Source organism: Canis lupus, chromosome 18, assembly GCF_048164855.1.
Source record: "Canis lupus baileyi chromosome 18, mCanLup2.hap1, whole genome shotgun sequence".
In the NCBI taxonomy this organism is placed as follows: Eukaryota; Metazoa; Chordata; class Mammalia; order Carnivora; family Canidae; genus Canis; species Canis lupus.
Genome location: NC_132855.1, coordinates 52,385,676 through 52,405,197, shown reverse-complemented (window position 1 = coordinate 52,405,197; position 19,522 = coordinate 52,385,676). Strand labels below are relative to the sequence as shown.

Genomic DNA, 19,522 nt, shown 5'->3' with positions numbered 1-19,522 from the left:
GAAATCCTGAGAAACAAGAGTGTGGACAGAGTGGTGTTTCCCCCCTCCTCCCCCCAGCAGCATGTAAGGTTACTAACCTGGCCCCGGCAAAATCAAAGTCCATGGAGTACATTTGGAAATGTGTGAAACAAATCTCTGTTAAAATCCTGGATCTTCCACTTACCAGAGAAAAAAGCCCTGGGCAAACTCTTCTCTTCCCAAGCTTCTTGTTTATCTGTCCAACAGGGATAGGAATGGAGACAGCATGTACTGGGTCCTAGTGTCTCACTCTCTGCCTGGGCCACACAGGCAACCCAGGGCAACTCAGCCTTCCTCAGTATCCAGCAACCCCCTTCACTTCAAGTCTATAAATATTAAACCAACTACCTCCTAAGAAAGAGAACACTCTCACCCATCAGAACATTCTGGTCTGCTTGGCAGCTGGACTTCACATCATAAATAAATAAATCTACAAAAGGACTTTTAAATCACATCTTTGTGAGTTCATTTAGCCCAAATCAGTTAACCAGTCTGACAGCATTTTGCAGCTTATAAAGCTCAGAGCTGCCCTACAACAGTAGCTAAGCTGAGCAGAAGATCTTCTGTAAGGTCTTAAAAAAACGGATAAGCTTTCCTTCTCCCTCAGTCTTAATACAGAGTCATCATCACCCAACACTAAACCTATACAATGTACCACCGTGCACCTGTCATGACTCAGAAGGCACTTTGATTTCACCGTGCTGTATCGTGAACTGCGATCAAGCTCTGGCTCCTCTGTATGTGCCATGAAGCACCTGTTATTTTCTTCCAGTGATTCCAGTGCTGCTTGCACATGTCCAACGCAAGCACATTCTTTATCCTGCACCCTCTTCTCCACCTTACTAAGTTCAGTTACTATAATGGCACATGAGGTGTGACATGGGACTCAGATCTAACAAAGCACCGCTTCATAAATCTTTTCACTTTTTATCATGAAATTCACCCGGAAACTGTGAACAGGCCCCACCTAAACTAAACTGGCTCAAATCATATGCAATAAACCCCAAGAAACTCCCTATTCCTCAGAGAGTTCTTCTCTGAAGCAGATAAATGTTTTCAGGTAGAACTCTCCTATCTCCTTTCACTGGAAACCTCAGGAGATGTTCTAAGCTAAAAAGGGATATATCTGGTTTGCAGTTGGCTCTGAGACCTGAGAAAAGAAAAGCTCATACAGGAAACAGCAAAGATGTTACTGCATCTAAGTCTGGCTCCAAGAAGAAAGAGGATATTCTCAGAGCCCCAAATCCTGGACAGCCAGCACTGGTAAAGCCCCACCTTCCTACTGCTAGGAACAACAATCTAGAACAGTAGTTCTAAGCGGAAATACAATGGAAACACCTGGCAAGTGCTTCCTAACCACAGAGATTCTAACACAAGCAGCTTACAAAGCAAAGCACACTCTCAGAAAAACTGACTTTGTCTCTACTCTAGAAGAAATGCTCTCATCTGGATTTCATTGTGAGAGTCAGGGATGCACATACCTTTGTAATCTGAGCTGGGGCTTAGAGGGAGGAGAAGGAAGGGAAATCAGGAGAAGGGCAGTGACAGAACCCTAAACACATTACAAGGTGGCTGTTCAATCAAAAGATATGGCATCAACAGGGATCCACTTAATCTTTGTCCTTGGAGCAGTCCTGTGAAAAGCCAGAAAGCCAGAGCTCCTCTGTAGCAAATGAGAAGCAACAGTATTGCCAGCCATATTTGCGGTGAACTTCAGTTAGCCATCAAATGATTTGCCTTTGTAGAACTTCCCATTAGGGAATACCTTTGAACCACACATAGATGCATCATTTTCGGGGCAGCCCCGGTGGCGCAGCGGTTTGGCGCCGCCTGCAGCCTGGGGTGTGATCCTGGTGACCCGGGATCGAGTCCCACATCGGGCTCCCTGCATGGAGCCTGCTTCTCCCTCTGTCTGTGTCTCTGCCTCTCTCTCTCTGTGTCTATGAATAAATAAATAAAATCTTTTAAAAAAATAAAAATAGTTTAGAAAATTTATTTATAAAAAAAAAAAAAAAGAAGCATTTTCCTAGCATGTAAGGCGACAGAGGTAGAAGAGAGTTGTGCCAGGGTCAAACAGCTGCCAGAAAGAGCAAGGAATCCCTATTCATCAGCTTCCAAACTCAACTCAGTATCACCACGATGCTGTAAGATACATAAGCATGGGGGGGGGGGGGGGTCAAAAACTGCTTCCTTAGATCGTACATTACACACACACACACACACACACACCCCAGGACTCTTACTGCATTAAGCTCAGTGACCTCTACTACCATGCAGGGCTCTACATCTAATATCCCAGGATATTACAACTGGGCAGAAAAGACAGTCATTGTGGAGTTAGGGTTTTAAAAAAATAAAAAATAAAACTATTTTCTTAGTTCTTTGCTCCTGCCCATTACTCCTGCCCACCACCAGATATTAATAATGAGGAGCAAGCTAGAGAGAGGGAAAGGTATAAAGACAGCAGTGAAAGAGGGAGCAAGAAACCAGCTGGGAAAGGTATTTGATGCTGCAATTGTCTAAGACCTGTTTTCTCCCAGAGGTACCAAGGAAGAGAACCTTACAGTCTCTAAAGAAGTGGAGTTCTGAAACCTTTTACCACTAATTATAAACAGCAAGGATAACACTGCCTTCACAAACAACAAAGATTCTCTCTTTGACCAAACTCTACTCAGGTTCCTCTGAAGTCCATTCTTAACTAGGCCCTGACATTTGGGCACTATTTACACCTCCTCATTGTCCAGTTCTGTCAAGAATCCTGCCAAGATCAGTTTGGCCCCAATTCCCCATCTTGATATCAGATTACTCTCAATATCTGGGTTTGGGTTCCTCATCCTCCACCATCCCCACTCCACAACCTGCTCCTTGATTATGAATTCCTACTTGTCTTTGCTTTACTCAGAACCCAAGCTCTCTCCCCCAATACAAAACCGCACTATGGGTCCCTACACCCCTCACAATGGTGAAGAAGCAGTTGTACCTTACTTTATCAAGTGTCATGAATAACACTTTAACACAAGACCAAAAGAAGAAAAACCCTGCCCCACTGCAAGCACACAGTACAGGCTCAAGAGACTCTACTCCAACCAGTGAGGCACCTTCTGCAAATTTATATCTATCAGCTATAGATTTAGAGATTTGGCCAATGAAAATATCAATTAATGTAAATTCTAGGAGAAGGATACTGGCCTGGCTTAAACTGAGCAAATGTAGTTTTCTAGAATGTAAAATTACATTTCAAAAAATAAAAATAAAAAAAATAAAATTATATTTCATAAGCAGCTAAATATGGTTATCCAAGAACACTAGAACAATCCAGTTTGGTTGCCATCAATGTTTTTAGTGAATTCAGGTTAAAGTTGCCACTCCTGGGGGCTCCTGGGTGGCTCAGTCAGGTAAGCATCCCACTCTGGGTTTCAGCTCAAGTCATGATCTCAGGCTCTTGAGATCAAGCCCCAAATTGGGCTCCACACTTATCATGAGTCTGCTGGAGATTCTTTCTCTCTTCTTTTCCCTCCCCACCTCAGCTTGCACGAATGCATATACTCTCTCTAAAGAAAAAAAATCTTAAAAAAAAAAAAATTGAAAGAAAAAAAAAAAAAAAAGGTTCCACCTCCTGGCCAAACCCAAAGCAAGGCAGCTAAAGGGTTACAGTGAACGTCAACAACACTAAGCATTCATTTGCAGGCTCATGTAGCATCCAAAACATAGCACAGGTAATTTCAGAGCAATATTCAAGACCAAGGGGATCCGGAGGCAGGGGGACGGCGGGGGGGGGGGGGGGGGGGATGTGTGTGTCAGCCACAAGCTCCATTGTAAGGTGTGCAATAACAGGTAACAGAATGACCAAACTGCATGTGCCAAAAGGACTTCATTCAAACCAAAGATACAAACCCTATCTCTATACTTCAGGAGACAGGTGGGAGAGGGGAGTGGGAGGAATCACAGTGAGGGATGGGGGAGATAAAGAAATCAGAATTAAAACTTAGGTAGCAGAAACACAAATCAATACTCTAACCATTCAGATACTTTAGAAATACTTCCAAGTCAAAACACAAAAGCAAACAAAGAGAATAGGCAGCAGCCTATATTAAAATTTTTGAGAGCCTGGGGTGGAGAAGATACTGCCACTGAGGGGAAAGGGGCAGCATCAATCCACAGGTCTCCAGCACAGCCAGCTCGGAGTTGGGCACAGCAGCAAGGAGAGAGAATGTTTCCACAAGAACAGATTCACATTCAATTACATTCCAGGACAAAGATCTCCAACACCATCAGCTTCTGCCCTCAGAATTCATTTCTTGCTGGATAATGAGGGTAAAAGATGAAAGGCTGTAGGATTTTCATGCTGAATTTTCAGTTTGTCAGGTTCCATCTACCACATCAGATACCTGGGACTAATCTGTATCTTTTAGGATAGAGACATATCTCCCTAACAGAGCTCCAATAACTATTCTCTACCTGCAGTATTTTATGGATATCTAATAATAACATGGATAATAACATGTCCACTGTGGAAAACAGTATGGAGGTTCCTCAAAAAATTAAAAATAGAATTGCCATATGATCTAATCATTATGCTACCAGGTGTTTACCCAAAGAGAACGAAAACACTAATTCAAAAAGATATATGCACCCCTATGTTTACTGCAGCATTATTTGCAACAGTCAAGATATATGTAAGCAACCCAGGTGTCCATCCACAGATGAATGGATAAAAAAGTGGTAACACACACACACTGGAATACTATTCAGCCATAAGGAAGAATGAAATCTTGCCAGTGGAAACAACATGGGTGGAGCTAGAGAGTATAATGCTAAGAGAAATAAGCCACTCAGAGAAAGACACATATGATCTCATTCATATATGGAATTTAAGAAAAAAGAAAAAGAACAAAAAAACAACACAACAGACTCTTCAATACAGAGAACAAAGTGGTGGCTGCCAGAAGGAGGTGGGAGGTGGAATGGGAGAAAGAGACGGTGGGGATTAAGGGTATACTTATCTTGACGAGCACTGGGCAATGCACAGAATTGCTGAATCATTATATTATACACCTGAAACTACATTAAATTATACTTGAATTAAAAAAATAACAACATGGAGCCAAATTGTTGTTACAGAAGCAGCTTAATGGTTTCTCAACTGAGACACATTTTTCTGAACTCTGACATTATGGAGTCCAAAGCACCTCCAGAGTAACTATAACTTGGTATGCAAACAAGAGTGTCTAGACTGAAAGAACCATTCACTCCTCTGACAGAAAAGGACTGGAAGGGGGGTGGGGGGAGGGGAGAAAGCCAAAAAGCTTTAACAGTGAGGAGGCAGCACCACAACATGATCCATGATCTGCGAAGGCAAGACAGAGCCTGGCCCAAATGGAGGGAGGAACCCTGGATGTTTTCCTAAGGAAAATACTGAGCTGTTAGTTTAATACACATTGAAAGGAATAGCAAAGGGCTGGGATAACTTCCTTCTCCTCCACCAGAAGTAAGAAATAAATAAAATAAACTGCTTTAAGTGATGTGAAGTCTCCCTCTTCTTAAAGCACAAACTGGCTTAATACTCCTGACTGTCCCAATGGCCAAAACCAGCAAATGGAGCCGGCTGCCAGTTCTCCCACGCAGAACACAGTGTGCTTACTCACAGCAGCTGCACGAAGAGGTAAAAAGAAAGAGGGTCCAATAAGAACAGAGCGGACAGTACAGATTGTACCCCCACCCATAGGGACCAGCTTCTAACCAGAGTGCGGGAGCAGGTAGGCTGCAAAGGGAGCCCTGGGCATGCAGCACATCAGCAGCCCTTCCGCAGAGATCCACCTACATTCTTCTGCATGGCAGTGTTTCTAAAACAAGCCCCTCCAGCTGGATAAGCAGATGCTAAAGGCAGCTCCATATGAATAAGAATGTGGCTTTCTCCTAATTCCGGACCACCTTACAAAAGACAACTACACATAAAAAAGTCAAACCTTCCTACTAGCCTCCCTAGTAATGAAGAGAAAAATTCCTACAAATGGAATGGCTACAGACTCAGAGTCAAGTGTTAGTGTTCTGCCCATCCTCCGGTCCCAAATTATGAACCAGAGTAAAAGACAGCCAGTGAGAATGAAATGAGCCATTACCCAACAAACATGTGAGTATCAACTATGTGCTGGGAAGGGAGCTAGCAACAGATGTAAAGAAATGAGGAATCTACTTGATCCAGAAAACCCAAACTTGGGTAGGGAAGGGGGGGTGAGGGCGGGTAGGGAAGGGAAAAAGCATTTTAAAGCAGAAACTAGAAACCACAGGCATCCATTTTGTGGGTTATCAAAAAATTAGCAGGACAGTAGAAGGACCCAAATTCTGGGACCAATGTCTGAACACAAAGTTGCAGCGGATACCCACATAAAGAGGATATTTCCACTTAGCCTCCTAAAGACCCAATATAGTGAAACAAGGATGAAGGAGAGCATATCAACTGGCTTCTCTCTCTACAGAGATCCTCCTGTGAAACAGCAGTGCACCATGGTGGCAACCAACATATCACTGAACCAGGCAAAGGTCTTTGCCATTTGCAGCCAAAACCAGACTGCTCTCACATTAGATGGTGAAATGAAGGCCTATGAAATGTGAACAATCCATAAAGTGTGGCCAGAGATTTTCAAAGAGCAAGCTGAAATAAAAAGTGACATCAAAAATATGCCTAAGCAATAGACCTGTCATTTACTAGGAAAAAAAGCAAGCATCTGTGTCCTTCAGCTTCCCCTTCTAGTCTCCCTATTGAAAAGCCTTTTCCAAAGCAGTGGCACGAAGTAATGCTTCTTCCTCCACAATCTATCATCTGGTCTGAAGTCCACCTTGTGATCATAACACACACCAACTGGTCAGGATTAGAGATTCAGTTTCTAAAATTATAAACACTTTCCTAATAAAAATAACTTCCCAGATCCATAATACCTAGAATACATGAGGATCTTAAATGTTTGGTTTTTGAGCCAAATCAAATTTTCCCAGTAAAAAGCTAATTAGCCCACCAAGGAATGAAACCTATAGCCCTGGCCTGAAGAGGTAGAAAGCACTGATGACTGTACTAAACTTGCTTTGAATGTAAATGCTATGCAAAAAAAAAAAAAAAGGCAATTTGTCTAAACACGTGTAGGTAGCTCGGCAATCAGTATCTCATAAATAAAAAGAGAAAGATGAAGGGAAAGCTCTCTAATTGATTTTAAAATTAGTTCCAAGCAAAGAAATAATCTGACAGCCAACAAGGTCGACAACAGTTTAAAAAAAAAAAAATTACATAGCTCTTGGGGAAAAAGTATATCTAAAAACTCCAATGACTCAAGACACCCAGACTGCCATGGAGGAAGGATATTTGGGAAAGCCTGAATAAGAGTAGAGATGTTAAGAGAAAGTCAATTGGGGAACGAATGCAACATCACTTAAAATCCTGAAATTAACCCCTCTGGTGGACTGAACCCAATTCACATTGTGCTAATGGAATGCCATTATGAGGAAAACCGGAGCTCAGAGGGGCAGGACTAAACAATCTACCTGCAGCAACTAGATTAAAACATGGGAATGGGGAAGAGGAAGTGTCTACAAAAAAGGAAGCCAGGTGTGGCCTGGTCATCAAAACAAGCAATCCAAGATGTCTGGGTGGCTCAGTGGTTAAGCATCGCCTTCAGCTCAGAGCGTGATCCTGGGGTCCAGGATCAAGTCCCACTTTGGGCTCCTGCGGTGAGCCTGCTTCTCCCTCTGCCTGTGTCTCCGCCTTTCTCTCTCTCCATATCTCATGAATAAATAAATAAAATCTTAAAAAAAAAAAAGGCAATCCAATTAGGAAGGAGAAAAAACAGGAGCGCAAAATCCCTCCCAGGACTGTTCAATACCAGGATGCACGGTCTCAAGTTGGAATGATAATCAACAGGCAAGGAAATGAGCAATGGATTGGGTAAAAATTCAATCCATACTCAAAAAGCAATCTATGCATTGGGTCTTAAGCTGCAGTATATATTTTGACATAAACATTTATTAAATGCCTACTGTAGTCACAACACTCTGAAAGATTCTGAAAGAGAGGGGATATGAGGCTGAGAAAACTATTTCCACTCCTGTCCACAGTGGAGTTTAGGCTTCATAATGGAAAGCAGGTGGACATCAATAAACAGTACAGGATGATACAGAGAAGGGAAAGACTATGTGTATGGAAATCTCAGGCCTAAAGGAGCTTTCCTGAACTAGGGCAAGAAATGTGGTTACCTCAGCACAGCAGCTATAGTAAATGGACACAGGACAGTAAATATGATGGTGCTGTCAACTCTGGAAACAACAAAGAATTACTGCAGCTCACAGGACTGAAAAGAGGCAAGAAATATGAACACACCAGCACTCAGAAGATTTAGATAAATTGAAAATATAGAACTGTGTAATAGTGATGATTAAATGAAGAGAGAAGAAAGAGAGGAAGATGGATTCAAAGAAGTAAATGCACATTATTCGGGGAAGGATAAGCACCAGGCCCCATGAGATTGTTAAAATTCCACAAAAATTATTGGAAAGGGATAGAAAAAATCATGAGAAAAGGGAAGCATTAACTTAAAAAAAAAAGAAAGAAAATATAATTTGTTAGTAGGGAAAAGAAAATAAATCAAAGGGAAATAGATAGGCAATTGCTGTCTTTTCCCAGTTATAATTCACTTACAGAGATCAGTGGAACGTACATTTTTAAGGAACCCTGCTATCCACCCAGATACCAAATGTCTTGACCTCACAAAGAGTCAGGCTTGCCCCCCAGTGCCCTCCCCAGCAGAGGAACAGGAATTAATCTTTTAAAAATGACACAGTACCTACATCCTGAATCTTAAATAGACGAGCTAAGACCCACCCACAGTCTCTGAATGGTAAATTTTTTTTCAGTCTTCTAACAAAGGAGGTTTCAAGTGTTCTTCTCAAAAATGCCCAGATCAAACAAATCGGAAACTGGTACAGAATGCCTCTGCCAGAGCTCTGACATATTCTACGTCTTTTGGTCTTTTGATCACATTGCTGCAGTCCCCAAGTCTCTCCATTGGAAACCAGTGAAATGCTATATCCATTTCAAAGAGCTTTTGCTTTTCTCCAAGGTCCTTAATGCCAAGCTGGAGTCCTGCTCTAATTTGCTATTTGCCTTATGCTCCCAGTCCCAAGCACGAGATCACAGTCAGTGGGTTTATCGGTTTGCCCCTGCTTCACTTAGGGACTGTGGTCCCACAGCTCTCTGCTGGCAGGTATCTCAGTAGCGGCGGCGTCTGCCTTAGGGTCCAGAGGGACCAGTCATCTGGCTTTCAGAAATCTCAACTGAAGGGAATAGGTTGAGAACCACTTTTAATCGTGTCTAAATGGCAAAGCACCCTGGGGCCCTGTACAACAAATGGAGTTATTAGCACCCGAAACTGCCCTGCCTCTGAGAAAAAGCCCTTAGGAATCCCAGGGTATCACTAACAGGGCCTACCTGCAGATTGTCTGCCATGACTGCCTACAGAGGAGACCCTGTTGGGTCAAGCCTGGGAAACAAACACCATCCCCTCAAAAGGCAGCAAGGACACCAGGAGATTAGGCAGATTATGGCTTGAACAAAACTGATCCTCTGGTGCCCATATCTGAATGTTTAGAGGCCTGCTGTGAAAGAACATTTATGTGTTAAATAAGTTCCACAGGGATAAAGGTGAAAGACAGTATGATGGAATCAAATATAAGCTGAAAGCGTGGGGCTGCAAGGTCAGGGGAAAGGCTCCACATTCAGGTTTCCAGACTTCCCAGAGACCCAAGCTGAAGGGGTGGGTGTGTGTCTGTGTGTGTGTGTGTGTGTGTGTCTCTCTCTCTCTCTCAAGGGCAGAGAGGGAGAGTGATGGTAGGGATGGAGAGAGAAAGAAGTGGGGGGTGGGGAGGATGGAGAAGGAGGGAGGAGGGTGGGGGAGGGGAGGGAGGCTCTATGGATAAGAGTTTGAGGAAGAAAGCCCTGCAACTGAAAGCAAACTTTCCACGCTTAACACCTGCGAGTTGGGTAAATTCTGTACCTTTTTCAAGATAAATACCAGCTCTGTATCTTTATCCACTACAATAGCACTGCACAGGCAGAACCAAGAGTAAGTCAGATCTTTTATCAGATACCAGAGGGTCTGCATGTCCTTTGTCATTAACACTCCCAAGTGTGACGTGAAGCCACAGCAGCTCTAGGCACAGAGCACTAGGTTTCCCAGTCTCAGGTGAAAGCCAAACCCTCCCTGGGAAGTCCTGAGACTGCACAATATGTCCTTTTCTCTAAGGCAGTAGCTCAGAAAACCCACAACCCTTCTCCAACACTCAGCACTTGTTTCTTTGTGGCAAACAACCATCTCAAACAAACTACAGTATACCTTTAGAGAAACCCCAATACACATTCAGGTCTTCAGGAATAGACACATCAGTGTCCAAAATGGCACTCAGCCTGCAGGAGTTAAGATCTCCAAGGAAATGACACTGGATTCACCCTGAATAATCCAGAAGCCAAGATACCACAGAAACAGAATCAACAGCATCAGACATCCAACTGTAATCTTTGAGGAAAGTATTACACACCCTTGCTTTAAAGTCTCTGTCACACTTTCCAGCAAAAATTCCAGTTCTAACCAAAATCTGGGAGTAATGGCTACCCCTGAATTCCTGGATATTATTGGACAGCAAATGCCTAGGGATGAAAACAGCTCCTTTGATCATGCTGTTATGTCCAGAGCCATTCCTCTGGCTGCATTACAAAGTAACCAAAGGAAAAAAAGGGGGGGGGGGGGGAGGAGTATACAGTTAGCCTTGAGCAAAAAAAACCTCCTTGCCTTCATGTATAATTTAAGAGAAAATAACTTGTTCTGTGTTCAAAAAAGGAAAACCCAACTTGCCCGACTATCCCCACAATGTAGTTATGTCTCAGAAGATCTATATAAGTTAATGACAGATTATTAAGAGTTTTTAGGGTTTGGTTAAGATAAACATTAAAAGAATCTCCCCTTCCTTACCTGAAGGGCAAACCCCATTGGGTGGTCATCTGGGAGCCCATAGGGAGGCCTAGCCCGCAGCAGGAGTCACACCCGCCATCTGCCTGCCCTTGAGGGAGCTCATGCAAAGACTTTCCCTTCCCTCTTCACCTACTCCTCTAGTTCCTTAACCTGTACCTTCTCCCACTCTGCTCCAATACCATAAACTGTCAGATTACCGTTTTCCCCATTTCAAAGTCAATGATCCCCAGCCAGAAGCAGAAGGCAATCTGTGTCTCACGCAAGGCCATCTACAGTCCATCCGTCATTTCCAAACAATCCTCAAGCACCCCACATCTCTGCAACTGTAAGACCATTCTAATTCCTGAAACACATCCAACCTTCTCACTGGAGATTATAATCAGTCCTGTTCTAGCTATGACAGCCACATATTCTTATGCACAAGGGCACTGGCTAAGGGGACGGAGGCTGAATGGAGCTGAAATTCAGCTGCCATTCTGCTTGCCAGGCCGCATGCCCTGACAAGAAGCTGTCCGGAAGAAGGGGCACCCCTCTATAATTTGCACAAGGGAACCACATGGCTAACAGAGGCCCCAGCCTCAACATTTATGCCTTGAGTATTTAACTGGACTCCCACTGTAGCTACAAGAATGTTTTTTTAATATACCTTACTATTTACAGACCAAAGACTCCAAGGAGATGCCTACTTTCCCAGTCCTTACATACATATAGTTATGGCCTCACTGGGGTGATTCCCCAGGTGATTTTTATTCCTACCCCCATATTGTAAATCTCTGATAACTTAAAGGTAAGCATAGAACAGAGGTCTGGGGAATTCTTTAAGCAGAAAGGCAAACACTTCAAATCCTGTGTAGAGACTGCTAGAGCAAGATCCCAAATCCTCCTCCAGTACTTCATTTGCCCTTCGGTCCTTGGTCAACAGGGGCTCAGCAAAAGAAAAACCACAACTCCTTCCTGCAGATGAGTTTTCATCTGGTACGATCTTCTCTTATAAATGCAAATTACTTTCATGTTTTGTAAATGCAAGCCACCAACACAAGAGTACTCAAATCCAAACATGCCATTCCCTAGTTTAAAATTCTTCACACAAAAATCTGAAAGTATAGCAACGTTTTCAGCATGTGGCCCCTGCCTAACTCCCAAGACCATTTCTCAGTACTCTCTAGCATAACTACCCTCTATTCCCAGTCATACAAAATACCCAATAGTCTCTGAGTATCCTGAGATGTCCACAAGACATGCATGATCTGGCCCTGCCTATGTTTTGTCCCACACAGGTATCATACCACTCATGTACTACCCATAATGGCCAACCATTACCTCTTCCCAAATTCACTCAACTCTTGTCATTACTGCTATCTCAGAAACAGTCTACTCACAACATTTTACCTAGCTCAATCCCAGTCACCCTCGAGTCTTTGGTTGGTATACAGTAAGGAATATTAAACACTTCCTCCAGAAGTGTTTAATAATAAACGCTTTCCCAGATTATACATTCTTGTAAACTAAATTTTTTTTTCCATAGAATTTCACATAAAATTACTTGTGTATTTCCCCTACTTGGTTTTAAAGTTTCATGATGATGATTCCATGTAAGTTTATTCCCTGCTGCATTCCCAGGATACCACCTGGTGCAAAGTGGATGCCTAGTAAACACTTATCAATGATGACAAACCCAAACATTCATTTTAATTTCTATACCTGTGCTGTCCATTACAGAAGCCATTACCAACAGATGGCTGCTGAGCTCTAGAAATATACGAGAACGGGGGCACCTGGGTGGCTTAGTGAGTTAAGTGTCTGCCTTCCTCTCAGGTCATGAACCTAGCGTCCTGGAACTGAGCTCTGAGACAGGCTCCCTGATTAGCAGAAGCTTGTTTCTCCCTCAGCTGCTCCCCCTGCTTATGCTTGTTCGCTCTCTCTTTCTCTCAGGCCAGGAGGCCAGCACACATCAGAACAAACTGAATTATGTTCCAAGTATAAAACATATACTAGATTGCAAAGACTTAGTTTAAAAAAAAAAAAAATCAAATTAAGTAAAACATCTCATAAACTTTTTACATTCATTAAGTATTGAAATGAGAGGCAACTGGGTCACTCAACTGGCTGACCATCCAATTCTTGATTTTGGTTCAGATCATGATCTCAGGGTCATAGAGATCAAGTCCTGCTTTAGGCTCCACATCCAGTGAGGTGTTGGCTTGAGATTCTCTCTCTCTCCCTCTGCCCCTCTCCCAACCTGTGCAGGTGCACATGTGGGCATGCTAAGATAAATAAATAAATCTTTTTTAAAAAAATGTTGAAATAACACGTTTTGGATATATATATATATAAAATACTAAAAACATCAATTTCAATACAACTACTAGACAATTTTAAATAACCAATATAGCTCATATTAATGGTTTGCATTATAGATGTATGGAGCAGTGCTGGTCTAGAGTGCCCTTTCTTCCATCTGCTAACTTCTCATCAGTCAACACTAGTCGTTCCTAGGGAGACTTCCCTGAGTGCACACTGAAACTGGGTTCTTCACAGCACCCTCCATCATTGTACTCAAAGCTCATTATGTTAACTTATGTGACTGCCTCCTTAAAATCTTTCAAAAGAATTTAATGAAGAAATAAAAATCATTACTCACTTCAATTAAGTCTTATTATAGACTCTTTGACGTGAGCCTTACTTCCTTAAAATGGAGTAAGATCTCAGAAGTGAACAGAAGTTAAAAATAAAAAGTAAGTGATAGCCTACCATGGTAAAGAATAAGGAATTCGAGATCCCTGGGTGGCACAGCGGTTTAATGCCTGCCTTTGGCCCGGGGCACGATCCTGGGGTCCTGGGATCGAGTCCCACGTCAGGCTCCCTGCATGGAGCCTGCTTCTCCCTCTGCCTGTGTCTCTGTGCCTCTCTCTCTCTGTCTCTCATGAATAAATAAAATCTTTAAAAAAAAAAAAATAATAAGGAATTCCGTAAACAAGATCCTGCCTAACCTAGGGAATATATTCCAACAACTCCCCATTATCTACTAGGCTAAGAGGAAAATCCATCCGTTACCCCTGAGGAGTTCCAAAGCATCCTAGGAAAACTAAAAACTCTCAGTAGTAGTACCTACTACTCCAGAAAACCTGCTATCACCCTACCTAAGCTACAACATCCCCACCTCCTTAAAACCCGCTTGAAATTCAGCTACATAGTCTTCATTAACATAATGCTTTGGCCAATGATGCAGGCACAAAAATTAACGTTCAAGAATTTCAAAGTTGTGGTTGCTGTGGGAACGTTAATTTCAACTGCACGGCACAGATGCGAATCGTGGAGTACTCCCAATACTGATAAAATTGGAGATGTCTATTTACTCTGTGCAATGAGGCACAGCTACAGTTACTGAGAGAACCTTATTTTGGCATTTCTAGGCTTTCATGCATTTAAATTCTCAACCTTACCACAATACCATTTGCTGCATTAAACTGCCTCCTCCTCTGTGTGTGTGTTTGGGGTGGGGGGGGGGGGGTGGGGGGGGAACTGATTGGCCAGACATTCAAAGAACCCATCCTGTATATGTTTCTTATGCATGATTTGATTCAAAAGACAATCATGATATTTTTATTTTACTCTTTGGGCTGTCTGTAAACTCTCATGCAAATGAAAATAGGGCATGAATTTCAACTTGTAAATGCACCAAGACATGTGTACGTGCAAAACATCAGAAAAGCACATTTCTTGTCTTTAGAACTACAAAAGGGATAAATTAAAGCACAGAGCACTAATGTCAACCATGCTGTGTTTAATTTCTGAAAACTGGCCAAACATCTGCCTGTGGCACTGGCACTCAGTTACACACTGCAGTTATCAGAGAGTAAAAATAAGAGTTGGAAAGAGGTCTGTAAAAACAAGATACAATCAAACAAATTCAAGAAACACTTCAATCCCTATCTCCAACGTTTCGTAACCATGGAAAGAAAATTTAAAAGACAACTGCCAGCCCAGGTAGCTCAGCGGTTTAGCACCGCCTTCGGCCCAGGGGGTGATCCTGGAGAGCCAGGATCGAGTCCCTGCAGGGAGCCTGCTTCTCCCTCTGCCTGTCTGCCTCTCTCTCTCATTCTCTCTCAAGAATAAATAAATAAATATAAACAAATAAAAGACAACTGCCTGCAAACTACCAACTCTTATAGTTTTCATCTGAAGCATTTCTCAAAATTTATATATCCCAATCATATACGTTGGTTGAGCAAGCACCTTTACGGCCAAAAGATCCAACAAATAGCAAAAAACAGTTTAACTAATAATTAGTTACCACTCACAGATTAAGCAGGTGACTCCAGAGAATATATATACCAAGATCCATTTCTTCCTTGAACAAAACATATGCAACTTTCAAATCAAAATGCATGGGCCTTATAATCATGCACCTGAGATACAGACCTCCTTCTCTTTATTCTCAGAGAAGTAAAATCCTGTTATAAATAAAACTTAACCACTGCCTCACATATCTCAACCCTAACTCTCTCAAACCCCTTAGGGAGGAATGCCAGTAATGCCCACCCAAAATGAAGCAGAGCAGTGCATGTGGTCCAGGAGAAACTGATGTCTGCCCAATGACAGTGAGGCTACAGACGTTAATAAATATTTTGGAGATATAAAATATTCTCATTTAGCATTCTCACATATATGTACCATGTTTAAGTATTCTCCAGCATCTTCCCTTTGCTTTTTGAAAAGAGGCTCCATTGCCTATTCTCACCTGTGTGTTCTCCCCTTCCAGCCTTGGTGGTCGGATACTGGACAGGTGGATGGTCTTGTAATCACCAGAGTTCAGTTTCACAACAATGGCATCTGCATTCAGCACCTGCATCACCTGTGGGCAAAAGGCAAAAATACTTAAACCTGCTCCAATGGCCCAGATCTCACAGCACACATGCTAAGGAGTAAGGCCCACCATAGTCACAGGGAGGAATGTCAGATCGATAGCCATTTGAGGGTAGATCCAATATCATCCTTCAAGGTGTAACTATGTTAGATAAAATAATGCTAGAATTATCAGTCCTCTAAAGACCATATTGTGATTTCTCAATGAGGCAGAATCTGTATCATTCATAAAAAGTGATCTTTTTTATCTTTTGTCCTGACCAAGACTTGTGGTTAACTACAAAGCTTGCTGGAAATCTAGTCTGTACATGTTATTCAAGATATTCTTTGAAACAAATTCTAAACTAAAATCAAAATCCCTATTTCAATGTTAATCTAGGAAAAGAGATAAGGGCTGGATTAGAAGACATTAGCACTGGATAAGAACCAAAATATGATGTCCCTAAAGAGCAGAAAAAAATCAAAGACAAGTGAAGGGCAAAAAGAACTGTCACCACAGTGTGGGGAAAGGAGAGGCTCAGCTGTTCATCTCACAGTAAACGTTTCAAAATGCTAAGACATTACTTCAACTACTCTGAAAGCCAACTTTTCAGAATACTACCATAGACAACTTTGTTTTAGACCACAATATCAGTAACACTGGAGCACAATCTCAGCTAAAAAAGATTAACTTCTACTGTTGAGAAACCTACAAGGATACCTACTCCAAGGACAAAAGCACAAATATTCCTCTGTGGAGGTTATTAGAACATCCCACCAGGGTGTAAAGAATGAAATTGCATTGAAACCAGCCTAGGACTACATCAGGGTTTTAACCAGAACCCATAATTCAGCTAGCAGTCTACAGTTCACCTGATTATAGTCAGAGACTGTTGTTACAAAGCTGTTTGGGATTTTTATTTTTTGGTGGGGTTTTTGTTTTCTGGGTGGGGTTTTTGTTTTTTTACACAAGTAATATTTTTCTACAAGGCAGCTATTGACTACAAATCACTGTCACCATCCACTTTGCAGAATCAAAACCAACTCTGCCAGGTTTCAATCAGGCTCCATCAGGAGCCAACAGGCAGCTAAACAAACTACAGGGTAAGCTGCCACAGTGAGGGAAGACTCGCAAAATTTCCCTCCTCTTTCATGCAACAAACAAAAGGAGCTAGACTTTCCTTTGCTATGGTGGATATCACACTGATAAGTATCCTAAAAGAGTCCTCTCTATTCCATGGAAGGCTTCACATCTTTTAAAACAGAATACAACCATTTACTTGCAGACTCCTCCAAAAATGGCTATTCTCTACCTTTTCCAAAGAACAAGCCAACCACATACCAAAAAGAGTAAAGACTGATTTAAGGGGCAATGTGAAGGAAGAGCAAAAACCAAAAGCAAGTGAGAAATTATACATGATAGGAAATAGCAGGGAAAAAAATACCATCAGACAGAATGAATGGGGGAAAAAAAAAAAGATGACGGTTAGAATCAAACTGTAGTCCATGGAAGGCTGACTATGGCTGGCAGATGTGGTAAAACCCAGGGATTTATTCCCAAGTAATGGGAAGTACATTTAGGGAAAAACAGGCCAGTGACCAGCAGAATAATAAAGGTCTGAGAAAGAATGGTGTAAATTAAGAGAGCGGGTATTTTCAAATATCTAAGATTAACTTGCAGACCTCAACACAGCAAAAGATCGTCTCAAATAGCCATAGCCATTCTGCTTTAACCTTTTGACAGATCTGAGAATCACAAAAGCTAAACACAAAGGCAACAAGAACCCAAAATTTGCCTGGCCAGAAAAAAGTCCAAGGGCAATCAAAAGCATGATTTGTGGTCACCCGAGGACCACAAGGTCAGGGCTGGTTACCTGGGTATGGGTGGTACCAAAGTTTACCAGACCCTCCAAATCAAAGAACAATCACGCAGAACTTAAAAACAGCCCAAAAGGTATCACCAAAACTACAGATTCACCAACTGAAAGAAAAAGAGTACATCTTGTTCTCATTACCATCTAGACACATTAACACCAAGCAAAAATGCCCTTCACAATAGAATCTTCCTCCCACTCCCTAAAGATACCAGTAGTGACTTGGACAACTGACCAAGAAAAAGACCACAGCTAATGATTCTCCACCCTTCAAAATCCCACATTTGGGTAAAAGGAGAAGTATCATAAAACGGATGACAAAACTTTTGTGGGGTAAAGTATCCATGATACATGTGATTCTGCTATCCAGCCTTCAAACCAGAGAAGAAAAATTCCACAAAGCCATACCAAGCAAAACAGCTATTACAGCAAATCAATACTGCTCCTCCTTCAAAAGTACAAGACTATCATCTTGAATGCACACATCTCACAGAATTCCTAAATCTCAGTGACAGAGCTACATATTCCTCTCACACCAAAACTAACTATTATTAAATTATCAAATGCCAAAAACAGAGAAATTCCCGTGATCAAGACATGAGAAATACCTAGACAGTTTTCACTCCCTCATCATGCTCAGAGGAATAAAACCAGGGAAAGCATTGTAGTGCTCACACCTTCACCCCCTGATTACAGAATGTGAAGATCTAAGCATACCCCTGTGACAAGTTACTGGTATTCGTCACCCCTTAGAATGTGTTAGCAGTAGCAGCAAATGGATTCTTATAGCTGTAAATTTCAGGCCTCAGCAGCAGACTTTCTGCTCGGCATCTCCCTGATTAGAAACCTCCTCTTCAGGAACTGCACTCTGATGTTGGCAACCTAACAAGGCTCGGCTTTCTGAAGAAGAGGTGTATAGTGAGTGCACGTGTGTGTGTCCATGTGTGTATGTAAGTGGGGTTTACGACTTTTATTCCTCTTTAAATTGTGTCATTACTGTCCAGAGAACAAGCAAGCAGCTCCTGCACAGACACGGAAGAAGCAATAAAATAGTGGTTACAGTCACGTACTGTGCAATAAGTAAAATGAAGAGTGGATTACTGTTCAAAGCCTGCTCATCAGCACTGCTGCAGACCACATTTATAACCGTGATATTTCGTATGGTACTTTCACCAGGGTAAGTCTATGTATGCCTGCGTCACTCACTCTCTCCACAAGCTATGAATCCCCTAATCACTCTACCTATACCCTATACCTATACCCTATACACACCTACCAAACCACATACTTCAGGATATAATCTAAGAGGCAGGGGCTTCTGCACCACAAAACTCACTAGCTGGACTCAAAATACAAGCCCTAAATCCAATTTCTCCATTTCTTGAAGCCCAATTGTAAAAGGAAAAATGAGTGGCTTAATGATGATGAGCGTAGGCTAAGGGCTGCCACAAGTCAAGAGAACTGCAGAGGTCTGTCAGGGGCAAGGGACAGCCATTCCCATCCTTGGCCTGCTGCCATACTCTCCATCTGCAGAGCCTGTCCATAGTGCTCACCAGGAGGCCAAAGGCTGCTACTGCTCAGCTTCCTAAACCCCTGCAGCATATATAAAACGAGCAAAAAGAGCCACCAACAGTTTCCTGAGCTACAGAGATCCTCAGAATAGCTCCCTAGACACAACTACCAATACTCCCAAAGCTGCCTAAATTGTCAGTGCTGGACAAAAATAAAAGGACCATCAGTGCACACAGGGCTTCTCTGGGTGTCACCAAGGAGTGC

General features: G+C 42.3%; 1 protein-coding gene across 1 annotated transcript in view; it reads right to left on the bottom strand.

Moving 5' to 3' along the window:
• The window catches only part of SND1 (staphylococcal nuclease and tudor domain containing 1), a 420,606-nt gene that overhangs the window by 342,177 nt on the left and 58,907 nt on the right, over positions 1–19,522 (bottom strand). Inside the window, exon 10 of the mRNA XM_072784460.1 lies at positions 15,769–15,882. Coding sequence (XP_072640561.1) covers positions 15,769–15,882 — 114 coding nt within the window. The remainder of the gene's footprint in view (positions 1–15,768; positions 15,883–19,522) is intronic.